This window comes from Pleurodeles waltl, chromosome 3_1 (genome assembly GCF_031143425.1).
Source record: "Pleurodeles waltl isolate 20211129_DDA chromosome 3_1, aPleWal1.hap1.20221129, whole genome shotgun sequence".
NCBI classification, from domain to species: domain Eukaryota; kingdom Metazoa; phylum Chordata; class Amphibia; order Caudata; family Salamandridae; genus Pleurodeles; species Pleurodeles waltl.
This window is the reverse complement of record NC_090440.1, coordinates 1,594,107,858-1,594,127,455: the sequence shown is the minus strand read 5'-3', so window position 1 is coordinate 1,594,127,455 and position 19,598 is coordinate 1,594,107,858. Positions and strand designations below refer to the sequence as shown.

Here is a 19,598-nt window from a genome sequence, read left to right as displayed (position 1 = left end):
TGACGGCTTATTTCGCCCTACAGTCATTCCGTGATACTACTCTAGGAACCTGAAGAACTCAGGGAGCACCTAGCCATGTGTGAGACATTGCCAGACCATGGGGTGGACTGCAGAGGAGAGGTGCAGCTCTTTCCCTTAGAACTACCCACAAAACTACACCTGGTAGCCTGTAACCGGTCAAGACCACCTTGGTTTGAGTTTCACTGTTCTGTTACCAGGGGCCACTGAGGCATTAGACTTGTGCTCCTGGACTGCATTTGAACACTGGGCAGAGACAATCTAAGCTCCTGTAGACAAAACAGACCCAGGGTAAACTCAGGGCCCGACCTACAGGTGACCTGGCGGTGCCAACTGCCTGGCTGCTGCCACTTGAGGACAACTATACCACTGATAGAGCGTCCTGGGCAAAGACAAAGTCCAAAAGTCAACGAGCAACACCATCACACAGTATGTGATGCCTCTCCAGATCATTCATAGGATCACCCACCAGGGACAAGATGCTTCTGATGACTCCCCGCAGAGTGCAATGGAACCGAGGGCAGAACTGATGGAGTCAATACAGGGGTCGAGACTGGCCCTCGAAGGACAGATTGTTGAAGTATCTACAGATGTAAACTTATTAAGAGCCGACTTAGGCAAGGTGGCTGAAAAAGTCGGGAAAGCAGAAGCCAACATCACAGCCCTGACGAAAGAGGTGTGGCAGCTCCAACAACAGGTACATCACCTGAACTCCTCCATGGCCCTTCTTGAAGAAAGGGCTGAAGATGCAGAGGGCCGCTCATGGAGAAATATTGGAAGAATACTTGGATTCCCCGAGCGTGTGGAGGGCGATCAATGGAGAGATTTCTGAAAAAATGGGTAATTGACATGCTAAGACTTGAAGAACTGTCTACGCAGTTTGTTATTGAACGCACCCGCACTGCACCTGCGCCAATGCCCGTACTGGTAGCCCCACCACCGCATATAATTGTATGATTAATGAACTACAGGGACAGAGATGAAATACTGAAGGCGGCTAGAGAACAACTACGCACAATATGAGGGGCATAATATATAGTTATTTACCCTGATTATACACGCCAAGTTCAGGAATGTCATAAAACATTTACGGTAGTCAAACAATGGCTATGTACCATGGGCCTCAGAAATAAGTTGTTGTACCCTGGCAAACTTAAAGTCATACATGAGGGGAAAACACACTTCTTTGCTGACACTTTGGAGGTGTGACCCTGGCTGGATATGACAGGGGATGCACAACATTGACCACTTGTGGAAACTGATGCCGTCCATATGTAAGGAACACAACCAGAAAATCAACACCACGCAGGATTTTCTAGGAGAAACAGGCAGAGTGTTTGTTCATGACGATAATGCCATTGTATGGCAATCTGATCCCTTCTTGGTGGTAGTAGAGACTCCAGAGTCAGCCTCTGCTGGAGGCCCAAGTGACATAATCCCTGACACCGAGCACTGATACTTGAAGAATCCCTTTAGCCAGGAACACTTACTTCAATACTGATTTGGCAGTGCTAGCTCTGAAATATAACTACTCGGTACTGGTATTTAAGTCCAGTGCCTGAACGCAGACTTCCGGTGGTGAGCGGAGCTCTGACTGTTGGGTGGGAGTCTGAGGGATGTGGAGGGGCGCATTAATACATTCTGGTAAGAACTCTGGTTAATGATTAGCAGCAAGAATACAAGGAATTGGATTGTTGAGATTAAGTCTCCAGATGATTAGTGACTCACTTGTGTGTAAGTTAGTAAGTCAGGCCAAAAGACAAACACAATTGGTGGTTTGGGGGGTGGACATGCTGATTTCTAGGGAGGTTCACAGAATTTTTGGGGGGAATATGATAATGTCAGTCCTGACATATTGGTTGGGCTAATATGATGTTGTTGCTTGATACTACTTGCCCTGGGAGGGGGAGGATAGTTTGGTTTTAACAATTGTTTGGTTGGAGAGTTTTTTTCACTGTCTACGTGACTGGCGGGATCACAAAGGGAGGAGGTGATTGATAAGGACCTATTTATGATAACAGCAACCAAGTACAAAGTTCCAACCTGGAATGTCTGAGGCCTGGGCACGGCACAAAGGGATATAGAGTAATATCACTGAATAAATGGCATAGTGACGGCATTGCCTGTATACAGGAAACACACCTCAATGATGATGAAGCTGGTAAACTAGCTAAAAAATGGAGGGGACAAACATACTTTGCAAACTACTCCTCCTATGCCAGGGGGGTACTGATAGGGGTCCTGATATGATTTGCCCTGGGAGTCCCCTTTGCACTAACATATATAGAAGCAGACATAGAAGGAATATATATATATATATCGTATTGCAGGGTAGATTGGATGGAGTGTATGTGATGTTTGTAAAATCATACGGTCCATATATAGATACTGATTCCTTCTATGATGGAATTAGAGACATGGTGTACCTGTCGACAGACATTGGCCTATCATTTTTGGGCGATTTGAACTGCACACTTGATGATGATCTAGATTGCTCTCTGATGCAACACTACACCAAGCCAAAATTGACAGCGCAATTGTGAAGTGTCAATGCACATCTGGTCCTCTGTGACATATGGGGGAAAGACACCCACATCAAAGCGAATACACCAGCTACTCTCCCACTCACTGCACATAGAGCAGACTAAATAGCATATTATTGACCACACAATAGGCTTCTCGGGTCACAGAGGTGACTCACTTATCCCGTTGTCTATCAGATCATGACACAGTTACATGTACACTAGAATGGGGACTGGCTCCACCAGGTTCTGACGCATGGAGATTGGCAGTAGAAATACTACAAGGCTGTGTGGGCAGGGAGATACTTGGAGGGGGACTTTGACAAAATATATCGACTGGGTGCCTGCGGGGTCCCAAGTGATGGAGTGAGAGGCAATGAAAGCCTAATTGAGGGCAATATGTATAGGACTCACGTGTGGAGTTTGAAAGACACTACAAGGGAGCATTGGCATAAATTCAAAAATCTTTCTCTAAAACAGAGAACGAACGAAGAGAGAAGGCAGCCCTGCAACATCAAGTAGCAGCTGTGAGAGTTAGATTAGACCAGTGCTCACTTAAATCTCACCTACAATTACTACACAGAGAGGGTGATACCAATGGGCTCCTTCTGGCTTGGATACTTAGGCGTGAAACTCCTAATACCCCAATACTGCATCTGAAGACACCGGGTGTAACTGAGGTTCACACGCAAAGAGATATTATGAACAAACTCAGGGGCTATCTCAAGGTGGTCTATGCCACTCCAGGTGATCCGGGAGCAGGGGGGAACCAGATCTCAACTTATTTTGCAGGCCTACCGCTGCAGCGAATCGAGGAGGCACATGCACAAGAGCTTGATGCTGCTCTCACCTTGGAGGAAGTGCGCAAGTCATTGTCATCCCTTCCTGGAAATAAGGCAGTGGGTAGTGATGGCTTTCCAGTGGAATTTTACCAAACTTATTCTGCAGATATTAGACAACACCTACTGGAGGTATATCTTGAGGCAAAAGAACGGGGAATGCTATGATAAATACAGACACCTAAGTCTTATGCAAACTTCTCGCCCTCAGACTCAGGACAGAAAGTTCTCAACTAGTACACCCTGATCAATGTGGGTTTATCTTGGGGCAGAATACGACCATGAACCTACGAACACTAATGCAGGTGATGCATGAGGTTGAGGGGAGAAAGGAGGATCTAGTGATTGTGTCAGTGGATATAGCTACGGCCTTTGACACTGTGAACTGGCAAAACTTACTCATGAACTGTCCTACAGACGATGGGATTCGGACAGCAATTCAGAGCGTCAATAAAGTTATAGTACACTAAACACACGGCCAATGTCCGTGTCGGATGACGATGTTTGTCACAGTGGGAGGTGGGTAGAGGGACACAACAGGGTTGCTCCTCATCCCTCTTGTTATGCTCCATGGCTCTATAACCACTGGTGATACAGATTCACCATGATATGGCGGAGTGGGGCATACCGGTTGTAGGTACGACACACATAGAGTCACTTTTTACGCAGACAATACATTAATCTACCTTACGGCTCTGTGACACTCTCTGCTCATACTACTGCGTTACCTTGACAACTTTGGTGAAATTACAGGACTGAAGGTTAACTCACGGAAATCGTCGCTGTTTCCACTGGGAAGTCTAATGTGAAGGGGCATTATGACACTTCCAACATTATCTCTTAAATGGGAATTTGAGCAGTTACGATGCCTAGGAATATATGTGGCCCCACTTCACAGAAACAAAAACAGTGTAATATGGACAAGATCATGGCAAGTCTCTGAGTGTCTGTACAATTTTGGGTCTTTTTGCCACTATCTATGATGGTCTTTTTGCCACGTTGCTTATGCACGTTACAACACTTCTTTGATACACTGCCACTGGCAACTTTCAGACACCTTCACTCCATGCTCACAGACCTTATCTGGGTGGGAGGTAGACACAGAGTAGCTAGGGAGTACTTACATCTCCCCACACTACAAAGCGGCTTGGCTGTTCCAAATATGGAACTGTACTATTTTGCATCACAACTCCAACATGCAGCCCACTGGCTTGTAGAGGGAGAAAATTGGGAGCAGGCCCTATTGGTGAACACAACACGCGTACCATCCTGCCACGACTTTTACATTCGGGCAGCTGAGCCAAGGATAGAGTCCAATATATTATCAAGTACACAGTATCACTCTGGGAAAGAGCGGTGAAGATAGTCCAGAGGGAGGCACCATTTGCCTGGGAGCTTGAATTCTGGGATCTACTGCAGATTCGAAACCTGGCAAACACTGTCAATGTAGCAACATGGAGGGGGGTTGCATGTGACCTTGGGTGACCCTTATTCAAATTAAACATTTATCACATTCAAGGAAGAGCAGGACACATTTGCAGTGGGGGAGGGTCAGTTCCTTACATATGCCAGTATCGTAGACAATATCCGAGACCTCTGGCCAGAATTCCCAGTCCCTCCTCCGTCCTCGTTCCTTTTCTGAGCTCTATCGGAGCTAGGTGACAGAAGGCATTTGTTCTCTCATTTATACAAAGCTATGTTGGCGGACGGACCGAGGATGGAGTTTCCGGCGAGGGTTGCATAGGATGAGGAGCTGGGGTCCTGCATGGAGAATGAACAGTGGAATAGGTCATGCTCCCTTATATGTGCAGTTTCCTGTAATGTACGATTCAAACTTGTCCACTTCAATTATCTCCGTCACACACACACTACGCCGGTACTACTCCATAGACTTGACCCAGCCAAGCCAAGTAAATGTCCTAGGTGCCCTGTGCAACCAGCAACATTCTTACATTTAGCATGGCTATGCCCACTGGTCATGGAATTTTGGATCGCAGTAATAGATGATCTATCTGACCACTGTGATAGCACTATCCCATGAGACCTAATGGGGTCTACTAGGAGATATTAAACAATGCAGGGGTAGGAAAATAGTGTACAAGTTCACCCAACTACGTTACATTTAGCTAAATATAGAATGGCTATTACATGAAAAGGGCTATTGCGCCCTAGCATGGACGGATGGTGGAGGGATGTCACATAATGGTCAGCGGTGGAAGAAATTTCTTTAAAAAAATGTAAACTAGATGATAGAACAGCTGAAGATCTTCAAAATGGGTGAATCTGCTACAGAGATTTGAGGGATGGGGCAGAGTGGGGTGGGAGACTGAGTTGGATGAGGAAGGGTGATGCTTGCGTGGTTGCAACTGTCTAGATGAGTAACTTATAGGTTAATACTGTTGTTGAACATAGAATGTAATATATTGCTTTATTATCCATGGTATCAATATAAATATAAATATGAGTATATATATACATATATGTTTGATGGCATGTGTAGCTGCAGATACACATGCTGTGCATTATCCTGCCATCTAGTGTTGGGCTGGGAGTGTTACAAGTGGTTGTTCGAAGAACTGTTTTCGAGTCACGGGATCGAGTGACTCCTCCTCTTCGGTTCTATCGACTCCATTGTTAGATTGTTTTCTTTCCGCTGTCGGGTTCAGACGTGTTTCCTCTCGCTCCGAGATTTCGATTTGGAAAACTCTGTAAAACTCTCTCTTCGTCGGTATTGTATCAATCAGGTTTATATTCTTCCATCGACACATCACTACCGTCGGGAAAACAACTTTGTTCACCCTTTGGGGCGTGTGTGCCCAACTCGGGACTATTCGGGCTGACTGCGTCGAAGCCTCATGGATTGGACTCCATTTCGAGTCTGTCCTCGGTGCCACGCGAAGTACCCGTACACAGACCAGCATCTGGTTTGCAACCTCTGCCTTTCCTCAGACTATCGGGAAGAGAACTGCGAGGACTGTCGATCCTTCTGATTGAAAAAGATTCTTAAGCACCGAAGAGCGAGAAGATTCTAAATGGCATCGAAAAGCGGTGAACATCTCGACGTAGAAGAGGAAGAATTGATGCAGACTGCAGTCTCAGTCCGAGATTCTGAGTCCGAGCAAGAATCAGACGAAAACAGACCAGTCACAGCAGGACAACATGTGAGTATGTCTGCCACTGCACCCTCACAAAAGAAAAAGCACAAGGCCTTGGGTACGCCACTGCCGGAAGGCCATGGCTCGGCCCGAAAAAAGACTGTCGGTGACCAACTTCACAGTTTGGCTCCGAAAAAGGCCACTCCTCCGAAAACATTGGAGACAACAAAAAGCTCAGTTTCCATCTCCACTAAACACCACTTTTCGGAGTCGAAAATTAGAAAACCAGTTTCGGAGACGAAACGTTCGTCCTCCACATCTTTTTCGATCCCGGAAAAGCACGATTCGGAGCCGAAAAGGCCAACTTACACAGAGGAGCATGGACTTTCAAAGAGACTTAAAGAAAGTCACAAAACCTCTGAAGAGGAGTTAGAGATACAAGTTATGGATGAAAGGCAATCCAGGATCCACATCCATAAGGAAACAGGGAGAATTCTGACAGCACCTCCTTTGAAAACAAAAAGGAAGCTAGCTTTTGAGGAGGAATTGGATACTCTGCAGCCTCCAGCTAAAGTGCCAAAGCAGAAAAAGAAACCACCAACTCCTCAATCTTCTCCTCTTCACTCTCCTCCTCATTCTCCACACCTATCTACTTCTCCTCCTACTAGTCCTACACCAGTGCAATCACCCACACGTTCCTATGATTCGCAACGAGACAATGTTGATCCATGGGATCTTTATGACCCAGATCCCATTCCAAGTAACGATCCTGACAGCTATCCCTCTAAACCATCACCACCTGATGATAGTCCTGTCTATAACCAAGTCATAGCTAGGGCTGCAGCATATCATGGTGTTACCATGCATACGGAGCCCCTAGAAGAGGATTTCTTATTTAACACTCTATCCTCAACACATTCTAGGTATCAATGCCTCCCGATGCTCCCAGGCATGATAAAACATGCTGATCAGATCTTTAGTGAACCTGTTAAAACATGCATCATAACAACTAGGATAGAGAAAAAATAAAAACCTGCACCCTCTGACCCTGATTATATCACCTATCAGGTACCTCCTGATTCTGTGGTAGTTAGCACTGCCAGAAAGAGAGCAAATAGTCAGTCATCAGGAGATGCACCCCCTCCTGATAAAGAGAGCAGGAAATTTGATGCTGCAGGGAAAAGAGTTGTGTCCCAAGCAGCTAATCAGTGGAGAATAGCCAACTCGCAAGCACTATTAGGGCCATATGACAGAGCCCATTGGGATGAGATGCAAGGCATAATACAGCATCTACCCAAAGAACACCAGAAAATGGCACAACAAGTAGTGGAAGAAGGGCAAGCCATTACAAACAATCAATTAAGATCTGCCCTGGATGCAGCAGATACCGCTGCTAGGATTGTCAACACTACAGTCACTATACGTAGGCATGCATGGCTCCGATCTTCTGGATTCAAGCCAGAAATACAGCAGGCTGTGTTGAACATGCAGTTCGTCAAAAAACATCTTTTTGGCCCAGAAGTAAACACAGTCATAGAAAAGTTGTGAAAGGACTCTGACACAGCAAAGGCAATGGGTGAACTCTACTCTGCACCATATAGGGGGTCCTTTCGTAAACCTCAGTTTCGAGGTGGTTTCAGAACACGGACCACAGAGGCATCCACCTCACAGACAAAGCCAACCTACCAACCGCAATACCAATGCGGTACTTTTAGAGGCACATACAGAGGACAATACCCCAGAAATAGATGGAAATTTCAGGCCTCTATGCATCTCCCACAGAACCAAAAACTGTGACTTCCCTCATTCCCTTCTACTCCACACCTCTCCTGTGGGGGAAAGACTACAACAGTTCCACATAAATTTGAAAATTATTACCACAGACGACTGTGTGCTGTCAATTATCCTCAATGGCTATTGCCTAGAATGATAAACACTCCTCCAAATATTCCACCAAGTTTACACAAACTATCCACAGAATGTCGAGCCTGTAGTCGTTTTAGTTACAAACATTTGTACATATGTATATACATTTACATTAGCATGGACATCTCGTACTTTGTACCTCTATACCCAATCCTTACTATTCCAAACAGTGCTATCGGACCCCAAGCGGTGGGCCATATACCTAGGCAACAACACGCAACCCTGACAGACGCGGTGCGCTGATACCTGACTGCGAAGAAACTTAACCGCCTAATGCGCAGCGAGTTCCCCACTTTAAAGGAACAAACCTCTGCAGCCCTAACCAATTGTAGCTATTGAAAAGACAATTGCTGACAGCAATACCGTCACATACATAATCAATGGGCAAACCAAAGACCCCACGCGCACCTTCTGGTACAATGGATGCTGCTGCCCCACCCCCACCTACGGAAGCCTCAGCCACACAACAAGCACTGCAAAAGATGGAAATAACACTCCAAACACACACAACGCAATTTGAAAAGATTTTACAAGCCATATTAGACACCAAAATCACTCTGGAAGCAAAAATAGGATCGGTAATCGAAGATGTTAATCTATTGCGAACAGACCAACACACGTTAACAGAAAGGGTCGCAGGCTTAGAAAAAGATACGTCACACCTCTCACCAGCGGTAACCAAACTCCAGTCACAAATGGGGACTGTAACAGCAGAGTTGGAGACACTGAAGCGCAGAGCTAAAGACGCGGAAGGAAGATCCAGGCGTAACAATATCCGCTTCGTGGGATTTCCCGAACGGGATGTGGGCCCCTGCGCAGAACTCTTTATTGAGCAATGGCTAATAGAAACAGTACTGAAGGACAATGTCCTGAAGTTCTTCTCAGTAGAACGTGCCCATAGGGTTCCTGGAAAACCCTTACCACCTGGCGCTCAGCCTCGACCACTAATAACAAGACTCCTCAATTACCGGGATAGGGACCTCATATTGCATCTGTTTTGTAAAGAAGGCCCAATGCGCTTCGAAGGAACAAACATATCAGCCTACCCGGATTTTACAGCAGAGGTGCAGAAAAAGCGTAATTAATTTTTCCGGGTTAAAGAGCGACTAAGAGATCACAACATCAAATACGCTTTGCTGTTCCCGGCCAAACTTCGAATACAGGATGACACCCGCACTCTCTTTTATACCTCACCAGAAGATGAATGGACGTGGCTACACGCAAAGGGACTCACTGACCCATTAAATGCAAGAAATCCCATGGAAACAAAACACCCCCCTAGGGACAAACGCAAATCCCATAGGCAACAAGAAACTAAACCCACCCCGAGCAGTCCCACGCGGAATGTTCTTTACTACTGCAGACTACATCCCTCCTCGCCAATACATCTCTGAGGTCCGTGTCGACACAATCGGGACCGGAGTCCGAGCTAGGGGTACATTCTGACTCTGCAGATTCCACCTGCGGCCCCAACCTCACTCCACGGCCAGCGGACGATATTTGCTGAATACATACCGGCCTTGGACACAACGGTACAGGACATCCTACAGAAGAAGCTAATGATTGTCCGCTAAAGCTTATTGCTACCCACCAGCTCTGCCTCTACTTCACTGCTGCTCCTGACCGCAGCAAAAGATTCACGGTTGGTCCCAGTAAGCAGCAATCTCAGCAAGAGCATAACGGGTCGGGACCAGCATTGACTTGAACGTACTTATTCGAAACACCCCCGTACCATATGGACCGTTCCACCTGGTTGGCAAGTATTGTATCGTCGAAGCCCTTGCCACAACCACAGTTATTGTTAGATATAGTTAATGTTATTGTTTTAATTAGCAGAGTCACAACCACAAGGCATAACTTAGCTTATGGTATTCGAAGTAAATGTCACTATTATGTTAACAATAAGTACACTCTAGGTAACCGCAGCTTAAACTGGCTAGTCACAATGGGCGTGAAATACACTACAGATGCAAAAAAGCCAGCCCCCCAAACTCACAAAGCCCATGCAAAAAATCACAAATAACCCATGGCAGCCCAGCGACAACAGTATAACTCACAATAAAATGTACCAAGTTAAGTTGTTTGTCAGCACATTAATCTGTAACCGTACTGTATAGAAACCACAAGTACATGCAGGGGCACATGAAAAGAGAAAAATGTTTACTCTCTTACGAACTTAAAGGAAATGTACTGCTGTTCGAGTGCTGTGTTTAATAAACAGATTTAAAAAAAAAAAAGGTTATAAAAAAGTTTAAAATAGGTAAAGAATCACATTACAGTTGCAAAACAGACTCTCTTTGCAATATTGCTGTGGCCATTGAGCATACCTTTATACTTACACTTGTAATAAGGCAAACAAGATATCCGTTGATTTTGTTGTGGAGTAACCTGTCCGTCAAACTAAAAATCAGACCCTAAGTGAATAAGCATTTTTGCAAACGTAATATTTTTGTCCCAAAGTTTGTTTTTAGTCGATATGTGATGGGCTGTATTACCAAAGAAATTACACTTTCTAACACACAGCAATGTTCTGTAAGGAAACAATATTTTATCTACCATTAAAGTGATTACCATAACAAACACAATTATGTTCTGCCTGGAGGACTTTAACTATAAGTATTTTCTCATTTTGTGCTCTCCCCAAACTGTGCCTGATTAAAAAAAATATCAAACATCTACTCCAATTGGCGGAGACATATATCTGGAGCAAAGAGTTGTGAACTGACTGTAATGTTCAGGTGTGTTCCCGGGCAGCTGTGAAAGTTCTCAGTTTCCCAAAAGTAGGTTTACATTTTTAGTACATTCCAGGTTTTTCACACACAAAAGCAGTAAAACTGCCCATTGTTTCTGGCAAAATGGATTTGATAAGTTGTTCCTCATAGTTTAAAAATATCCATAGTCCCTACTGTCACTGAAGGCCAATACCAGGTAAAATTACTACAGGCTACTCAACATACACAGATTGATGATTACTTCTTTGTGGTTCTCCACCACCACAAAGTTTACTACGTCTCATTTGCAAACTCTTGGTAGGGTTATGCTGATAGGAAATGTGTGCTGTGATTCAGTAGACATTACAGGTGATGGCGAAAAATAGAGTTCAGAAAGTCATAACACATTTGAAGCAGTGATTAATTGATTGCTTGATTGACTGATTAATTCATTTGTTTCGGAAGCACTAGGTTTCCACAAGGTGCCCGGCATTCTTATGACAAGTGAGATGTTTAGGTTGAGGGACATTAGTTAACTGTAAAGGGCTTTAGAACATGCACGTCTAATATGTAAGAATACTAGAATTAAATTAAAGGTTCTGTTTATACCATATCTGAAACATAATCTGAACTGTGATGCAGATATTGCAGCACAGCTGAATTTCGGTAGGGCTTTATCTTAGGACATTAGCCATCATCTAAGTTATATATCTCAAATCAAAGCTGAGTATTAATAACAAGTCTGGAGGTCAGTTATCTCATAATAATGCTATGCAGTAGTTCATGTATCCTATGAGAACATTCGTATTATGAACAGCATAGCTCTGGAAGAAATATTCAGAGGATTTGCTTTAAAAACTGCTGTGCCTGGTCAAATAAATTAGTTTTTTCAACACATAAAAAAAACAAAAAAAACATTACTGCATAAACGTAGATTTACTACAAGTAATGTGCTATTAATTTGACTGTTGAGGGAGTGGGGCATCAAGACCTAGTCAAGGCTGACATCTTGTAAGCTGCAGCTCATCCCAAGAAACAAGAATATTAATAAAAAGCATTTTTGCTTGCCATTTACGCACTGAGCTTTATATCAACTATCTAAATATCTACCAAAACAAATACTGGTGGCCAGATTTACTAAAGGTTGATACAGCACAACACAGCAAGTCAAGTTGTTGCACTGTGTTGCATGACCGGGAGACAACAGAACTGCGCCATATTTACCTAGATATATCACAGTTCTGCTCTCTCCTAGTTCAGCCGCATTTGTGAGTGCCTAGCGCCAAAGCAGGCACCTCAAGGGTGTCTGCATTAAGATTAGGATACCTTTTGTGCAGGAAGTAGCTTCCTGCACAAAAACCTTCCTTTGTGGCGTATTCCTCTTTGTATTTGTGCTGCATAATAAAGTACAGATACAAAGAGGAAGCAACAAGGAGAAAAAAAATAGAGCTCTCTCATTATGCCAGCCTCGGTAAGGTGCATCATTTTGATGCAAACCTATGTATACAATTCCTTGTAAATATGGGATTGCATCAAAATGTATGAACGGATGCTCGAGAACGCTGAGGCTTCAACCATGTAATGCCTACTGGATGTAAGTCAAAGCATTCGGGCTTTGTGTGGCTTGGACAATACCAAAGTAGATTTTGTGTTGGGCTGCATCAAAAAGTAAAGCAACTCTAATGCAAAATCTTAGTAAATTTGGGCATGCATGCATAATATCAACTGCTATTATATTTTCAAAGTTAAGTATTATCGGGAAGTATAGATTTACTATTCTAACTCCACATCTACTAACCTTCACTGTCAATATTGGTGCAAGTTGATATATTATTCCATATATTAGAATGCAGTATTTTCTGGAAATTAAGTGATCCTGTACTGGAAATTGTACTAGACAAGAGTATCGCAAACTGTGTCGCGACCCCGACTTTTGGGGGGTTGAGGAAAGTGGGAGCAATAAATACAAATTATTTTAAATTCAGTGTTTAGATTGTCAAACTTATCACTGCTTTGAAGACAAAGATCAAATGTCAGGCCCTTTCTTCTGCTAGATTGCTGCAGGATTGGTGTTTACCTTTCTTTCTTTGACTGCAAAGTGGGAGAAGTTTGTTAAGTGAACTGTGTGACAATTGTGCTGGAGTCCAGGGAAAATGAAAGGAAAGGCTCTGGGATCTTGTATATAATACACAACAAAATGTAAATGCCTGCAAATGAGTTGTATCTATTCAGACGTTAGGAAAGCATCTATGAAGTACATTTTATTGTAATTCTGAAGTGTTCTGGAAACAGAGATTTTGATACGTTCAGGTCTCTGTGAATATTTATGATTTGGTGATGCACAAATGACAAAAATTCACAGAAACTCGATCTCCAGACATTATCATGTGTATGTTGTTTAGTTCTGTCAGTAAAACTGAATGCCTGTACAAAGTTAAGGCTACTTCAATGGTAAAAACTATGTCACTGAATGGCAATGCACTACCATAGAAAGCTTTAGTTACATTCAAAAAGCGCCCCTCCTTGTCTTTATTAAAAAATAGGTGGGTTGCGAAAATTTGTCTAAAAGGTAGGTCCTGGTTTTCAAACATTTGGGAACTACTGTACTAGACATATAGAGTATCTCTTTATTGCTTGAACTACTGGTATTACATGTGAAACATCTTTGACTGAAAATGTTTATCCACAAATAAATCATGTATTTTTAGTTATTTCCCACAAAGCAGTCATACTTACCATTACCATCTGCTTTCTTTCAGATTTGCATTTCCTGCTGTGAAGGGAATATCTGTAACCTGGCATTACCTAGCAATACAACAGATGCAGTTTTTTCCACAACATCTCCTATAAATAAGACTGAAAGACAAAAACAATATATGACAACACTTCTGATGTGCGTTGGGGTCATATTGTTTCTAAGAACATAGCTATTTTAAAGATAATGTTTGTGCTTCTAGTAAGTCACAAAATGGACCTCTTTTGTAAATATTTTTATATTTGTGACTCATATTTAAGAATGCTGTACATTGCATTCAACTACTTCCAGGGCTCTTTCTTGAGCACGACCTCTGGCCTGAATTACAAGTTAGATCCTTAGGCTTTGGTTGAAGAACGTGTTACGAGATCTGTTTTAACACATTTCTTCTAAACTAAAAACACACCTTTGGAGATTACAATCAAAATGTAAGTATCAAACTGACTTTATGCTGAGCGAAATTCCTCAAAGTTAAAACCAATGCATGGGCCCATGTGAGCAGAGTATGCATTGCAAAGGTTTAACCATAAGGGCCTCTTCACAGTGTTATGTTTCACTCTGAGCACAAATACCTACAGTTCCTTCTCATGCATTGTGACTCAACACATTTCTTGGTCAGCTCAGTGCTTAATGGGTTGAGCTCTATGTAGGAATAATGTGATCCTCTCGGCTCTTGCAGAAGTGCAGCATCCTCAATTGCATGGAGGCTTGCTCACCCCATGTGGTCTCCCACAACTTGTCCTCCATCAAGGCAAATTTTAACACCACTCAGCAAACATGCACAACTTCCAAAGGCCGTGGCTTGAGGACTGCTTGATATAGATATAATAGAATACTAACTGCCCCAGTGCAAGGGGAGGTGTTAATTTGCATGACTGTGGACTGAACCTAAAGATGCATGTCCTAAATACATCTGTACGACCAGACAAGTACTGATGTATAGATGGGGACGCAGTGCACATGCTGATATGTTTTGGCCCTGTGGCAGCATGTGCGCCACACAGCAAATCTAAATATAAATAAGGGAGTGTGTTTCCATTGCATATTCTTTTGTTCACAGTTGCATGTACTTTTCCATGTCTTCATCACTACCAGCTACCTTCTGAATGTGCCATATTCAGAATGAGAAAAACATGGAATTGACCAATGCAGGGATATACAGTCACATGAACATATACATTTGTGAAGTAAATCTGTTGAAGAATCACAGGTTCTGTATATTCTTCTCATCAACCATTTCCGAATCTCCACACATTGCTGTATCACTTAAATCTTTCTTTTTGAACTAGTACTATATCACATGTAGAATACTTAACAGTTGTGTTCAAGTTTGCAAGTTGTGTTCAAATTAGTGCCTTCTTATTAAGACAGTTCCCTCATTGTTCTTGAGCACAAGTGAAAGCCCGAGAAATAATCCTGAATCTACTTAAAAAAAGCATAAATTGTTTAAAAGAGAAGAAAAATAGTTGAACAAACAAAATGCTCCCAGCATATGAAACAATGGCGAAGCTAGAATCAGGTTTGACGAGGAGCATGTGTAGCATGTATTTTTCTGGGAAAGCTTTATATATGGATATTTCAAGAATGACAATGATTGCATTTTGCATTGATGACGTAAGAGTTCATTTTAGCAATGGATTCTGTACTAATTAAAGGTGTACATTTCAATGCTAAGGCTCACTATTTACTGACTCTATTGATGTAGAGTCAGTGTGAGCCATCCTTAAGACAGAGAAATAAGTAACTCATCGGATATACAATGACATGTTTTATAAATGCCAAAATAACAAAGAAAATGCATGTCAAATTATGCACAAGATGACTCAAGTAAACTCTGTTGTCAATCCATTGTCTGTTAAATATCCTGAGAACTGGCGTGCTGTATGGCCAAAGTATTGCACTAAGCCAAATATTATTTCCGTTGTTTTTAAGTTAGTATTTCAGAATGCGAGTCCGGAATATGGCAGATTCCACAGATATCCTAAAATAATATTTTTATTCTCTGACTTTCTATACCAAAGTTATTTAGGTCGAGTTAACAGGATCTTGGCTGACCAGGAAGCACAACATTTGAGAAACCACATGTAACCCTGTGCACTCTGCTTCCAGTTGTTTAAATGCCTTGTAACAAAAGTATACAAACGTCCTTTTTTTAATTCGTTTGTCACTGTTATTCCTATAGAACAGCATATTGTCACATCCGTATTGTGAAAGCATTGAGTTTATCTTGTAATATTAGAAATCTATCTTTTAGGTGTGTCATCATGTTCTCAAGCTGCACTTAACGTTCTGACCTGACGTAGCATTTCTATATTTTCCCGAAGTTATATTTATACCAGATATTCTGTCCTCAAGCCCTAAGTAAAGTTGTACTTATGTTATTTGCCTGTACCTATGCATCCTCATAGTGCATTGTTAAACTTGTAAATTGTGTACACAGTATTTATTTTTATATGACATTCTTGGAAACCAAGGTTAGATTTTCTTACAATAGTGTATAAACTGTAATAAATTATTTGCCATAAATGTCCAGTAATATTATAAGTTCCTGTGTTTTGTTTCTTTCTTTGTTTTTTGGCTACTTATTTTAAAGTGCTTCCATTAGTCATCATTAAAAAAACCAGACTCCTGAGTTAAAACCTGATATTATGACTCGAGTTTTGACCTGCCGGCAGTAGAAGTATTATTTCACTTGACTTTAAAATTACATACATTATTGTTAGTCGAGGGGTCGTATATGAAACTTTTTAATAGTGACAATAGTGGAGAACTTGCATCTCCAGAGAAAAAATCTGTTTTGTCATGTGCCTCACGCACACATTGGTATTATAGAAAAGACTGCAGTACTGATTGAATCAGTTCTGATCATCATGTGCTTACCAATTCTCTCTATGGTGATTCCTCTTTTGCTCACGGGAGTCCTGGATTCACACAAGGTCATCACAATTACTGGGCCTATGTTTTCATCAAGGAAAATGTACCAGTCAATTTGCCCTTTTCACTAGGCTGAGAATGCCAGACAGCAGGGTAATGGCAAACATTTCAGTCCCACCCTAGGTCTTTGAGAAGGGGCATGTTGTGTTCCATAGACTTTGTTGCTGTCAGTGTGGGGATTAATGGTATGGACTGAATCCTAGTTTTGAGTTGTCTCCCAGATGGTGTCTTGGCACATTAACAGGCATAATAGAAGTATGAAAAAAACACCGGAAGCGCTGGTCCCAGAAAAACTTGGAAGGTTGAATGAAGAGGGTAGTGTATGAAAGAGAGGCAAGTTTTATCTTCCTCAATTCACCAGGAGCACACTTACCATCTGTGGTTTTGCCCATCCAGCACCTCTACAATCATCCTGTCCGTGGTGCACCACACATGCCGTTCAGGAATGTGAAGGACAGTTCTTCTTTTAGTTTCGTTGTGGATTTCTGGAATTACAAGGAGGGATGCCGATACACTGAATCGTTAAGGTCTATTTATCTATATATTTCTTTAACCTTATAGGACATAGAAGAGCGACTGATCTGCCTTCTCTTGCTGCTGTAAATTAAGGTAGCTGCATATTAGGACCAGGACAAGGAGGGAAGTGGCAACAAGACAAGAACAAATTAAGTACTGACTATGGTCATTCATATGCAGTCTTACTCAACCCCACTACAACCCTAATCACAGCTGGAGGCCTAAAAAAGCTACACACGGTTGATGACTACTATGCTCTGGGCTCCTATCCACCATCCCAAATTCTAAAGCCAGATGGTGATTGGCAGGTGAAAGTACTAGCGTTTTACAGAATGCAGAAAGTGTGAATGCCTGGACTGAGAATGTGCGCAGCATGTTCCAAATGAGCATACACACTATCTAATGGCGTACCAGCACTAATGTACTTAAGACACAATGGGGGTTATTACAACTTTGGAGGAGGTGTTAATCCATCCCAAAAGTGACGGTAAAGTGACGGATATACTACCAGCCGTATTACCAGTCCATTATATCCTATGGAACTCGTAATACATCTGGTGGTATACCCGTCACATTTGGGACGGATTAACACCTCCTCCAAAGTTGTAATAACCCCCAATAGCTCTGCGGGGATCTTACAAAATGTGGTCCCAGCATCCTAAACTACTGTTATTTTGTGGGCCTCTAAACTCTACAATTAATATTTATATGGTAGCTGTGGTATGAAGGCATAACACATCTACTTAACAGTATGGGTCATACCTATCAACAACCAAATGAATGTCCAAACCGCTTAAAAGTGGTCAAACACTGCTGCTCACCCTGCTACCACATAAACTTGATATGACACTGGAGCACTCAAAAACTCTGTAGTTTTTTAATAACATGTTTCAAGGAGGCAGTAAATATATTTGTAATCTTTTAATTCCTTCTACTTCCACCACTTCAACTGTGGTCGATAATCTTGAAAAGACATTTGGCAGCCGATACATGTTTATTTTGTAAACACTGCGTTAACGTTTCCATAACTCCTTCCTCATCCTCGACTAACTGTCTTTGCCTACTTTTCCTAGATATTTGTTCTGTTAACTCGAAGGGGATGGAATGGGGAGTACTAAAATGAAAATGTGCAAACAAATACATACCTGAATTAACAGTTGCTGAAAACGGAAGTTGGCTCTACACTGCTTGTATGTAGTGCGCTTTAGGTTACTTTCTGAACAGGTTATAAACGACCACAACCGATAATGCACCCCTTCGAATTGCAGGAAGACAGAGGCACAAAACAAAGGATAGCATCACGCAACATGAACTAAAGGCTTATGCGAGTCTTTGGAACAAATTTCAAAATTGTTTATGCTGCTCCAGAACCCCAATATGCACATAAAATTATTTTTTTCTCTTTGAAAAGCGTGATTTGTAAAAACTATGCACTTGAGTCAGTATTTGCAAATGCAATATATATTCTAAAAACATCAATGTAACAAAACACAGAGTGCCTCAATGAATACACAGCTTTCAACAATGTTTGCTTGAGAAAAGTCTCTTTTGATTGGTGTGACACAGCAGAGAAGCGCCATAAGGACGTATAATAAAATGTGTGTTCTGCTGGTTGGCTGGCTTCCAAAATCTTCACTCTAAAATGTTCATGTGCGAAAGTTGCACGTTGTGCTATTCTATTACTTGCCCGAGGGATGAAACTGACTAGAGGCACTCTGAGGATTAAAGGGTTAAAGAAGTACTAGGATGAAACACAATCACTTCTTACAACTGACAGATGAAGTAACTTTGATGTTCAAGTAGCCCAGTGTATGTCAAAAACTTTTCAACACTGCAGAAAATATATGTTTGCCTATGTCCAGTTTACACCAGCTTTAGCAATCACCAAATGAAAGAACATCTTGGGGGAAGAGGTCGAAGGGGGCTCTTCACTGATGCCTACGAAAGAGTAGAAGAAATGTATGAGTGGTGACTAGTTCAATCAATGCAGTATGTTGAATTTTTATAAAACATTGTGTTCCGCGTTAAGTGTCACTGTTATTATTGAAATAGTAGAAAAAATTTGTATACCAAATATATATGCAGAATTAACCCTTCGCTGCCAGGCCTTTTCGCCTCCTGTGGCGAGCCTTTTTTTGGCTATTTGGGGCAGTGCGCGCTTAGGCTCTCATAACCTTTTCTCCACATAAGCTACCCATGCCAAATTTGCGTCCTTTTTTCCAACATCCTAGGGATTCTAGAGGTACCCAGACTTTATGGGTTCCCTTGAAGGAGATCAAAAA

General features: G+C 42.2%; 1 protein-coding gene across 1 annotated transcript in view; it reads left to right on the top strand.

Moving 5' to 3' along the window:
• The window catches only part of LYPD6 (LY6/PLAUR domain containing 6), a 162,918-nt gene extending 146,511 nt beyond the window's left edge, over positions 1-16,407 (top strand). Inside the window, exon 6 of the mRNA XM_069225220.1 lies at positions 13,871-16,407. Coding sequence (XP_069081321.1) covers positions 13,871-14,038 — 168 coding nt within the window. The 3' untranslated portion in view covers positions 14,039-16,407. The remainder of the gene's footprint in view (positions 1-13,870) is intronic.
• Positions 16,408-19,598: the final 3,191 nt, after the last annotated feature.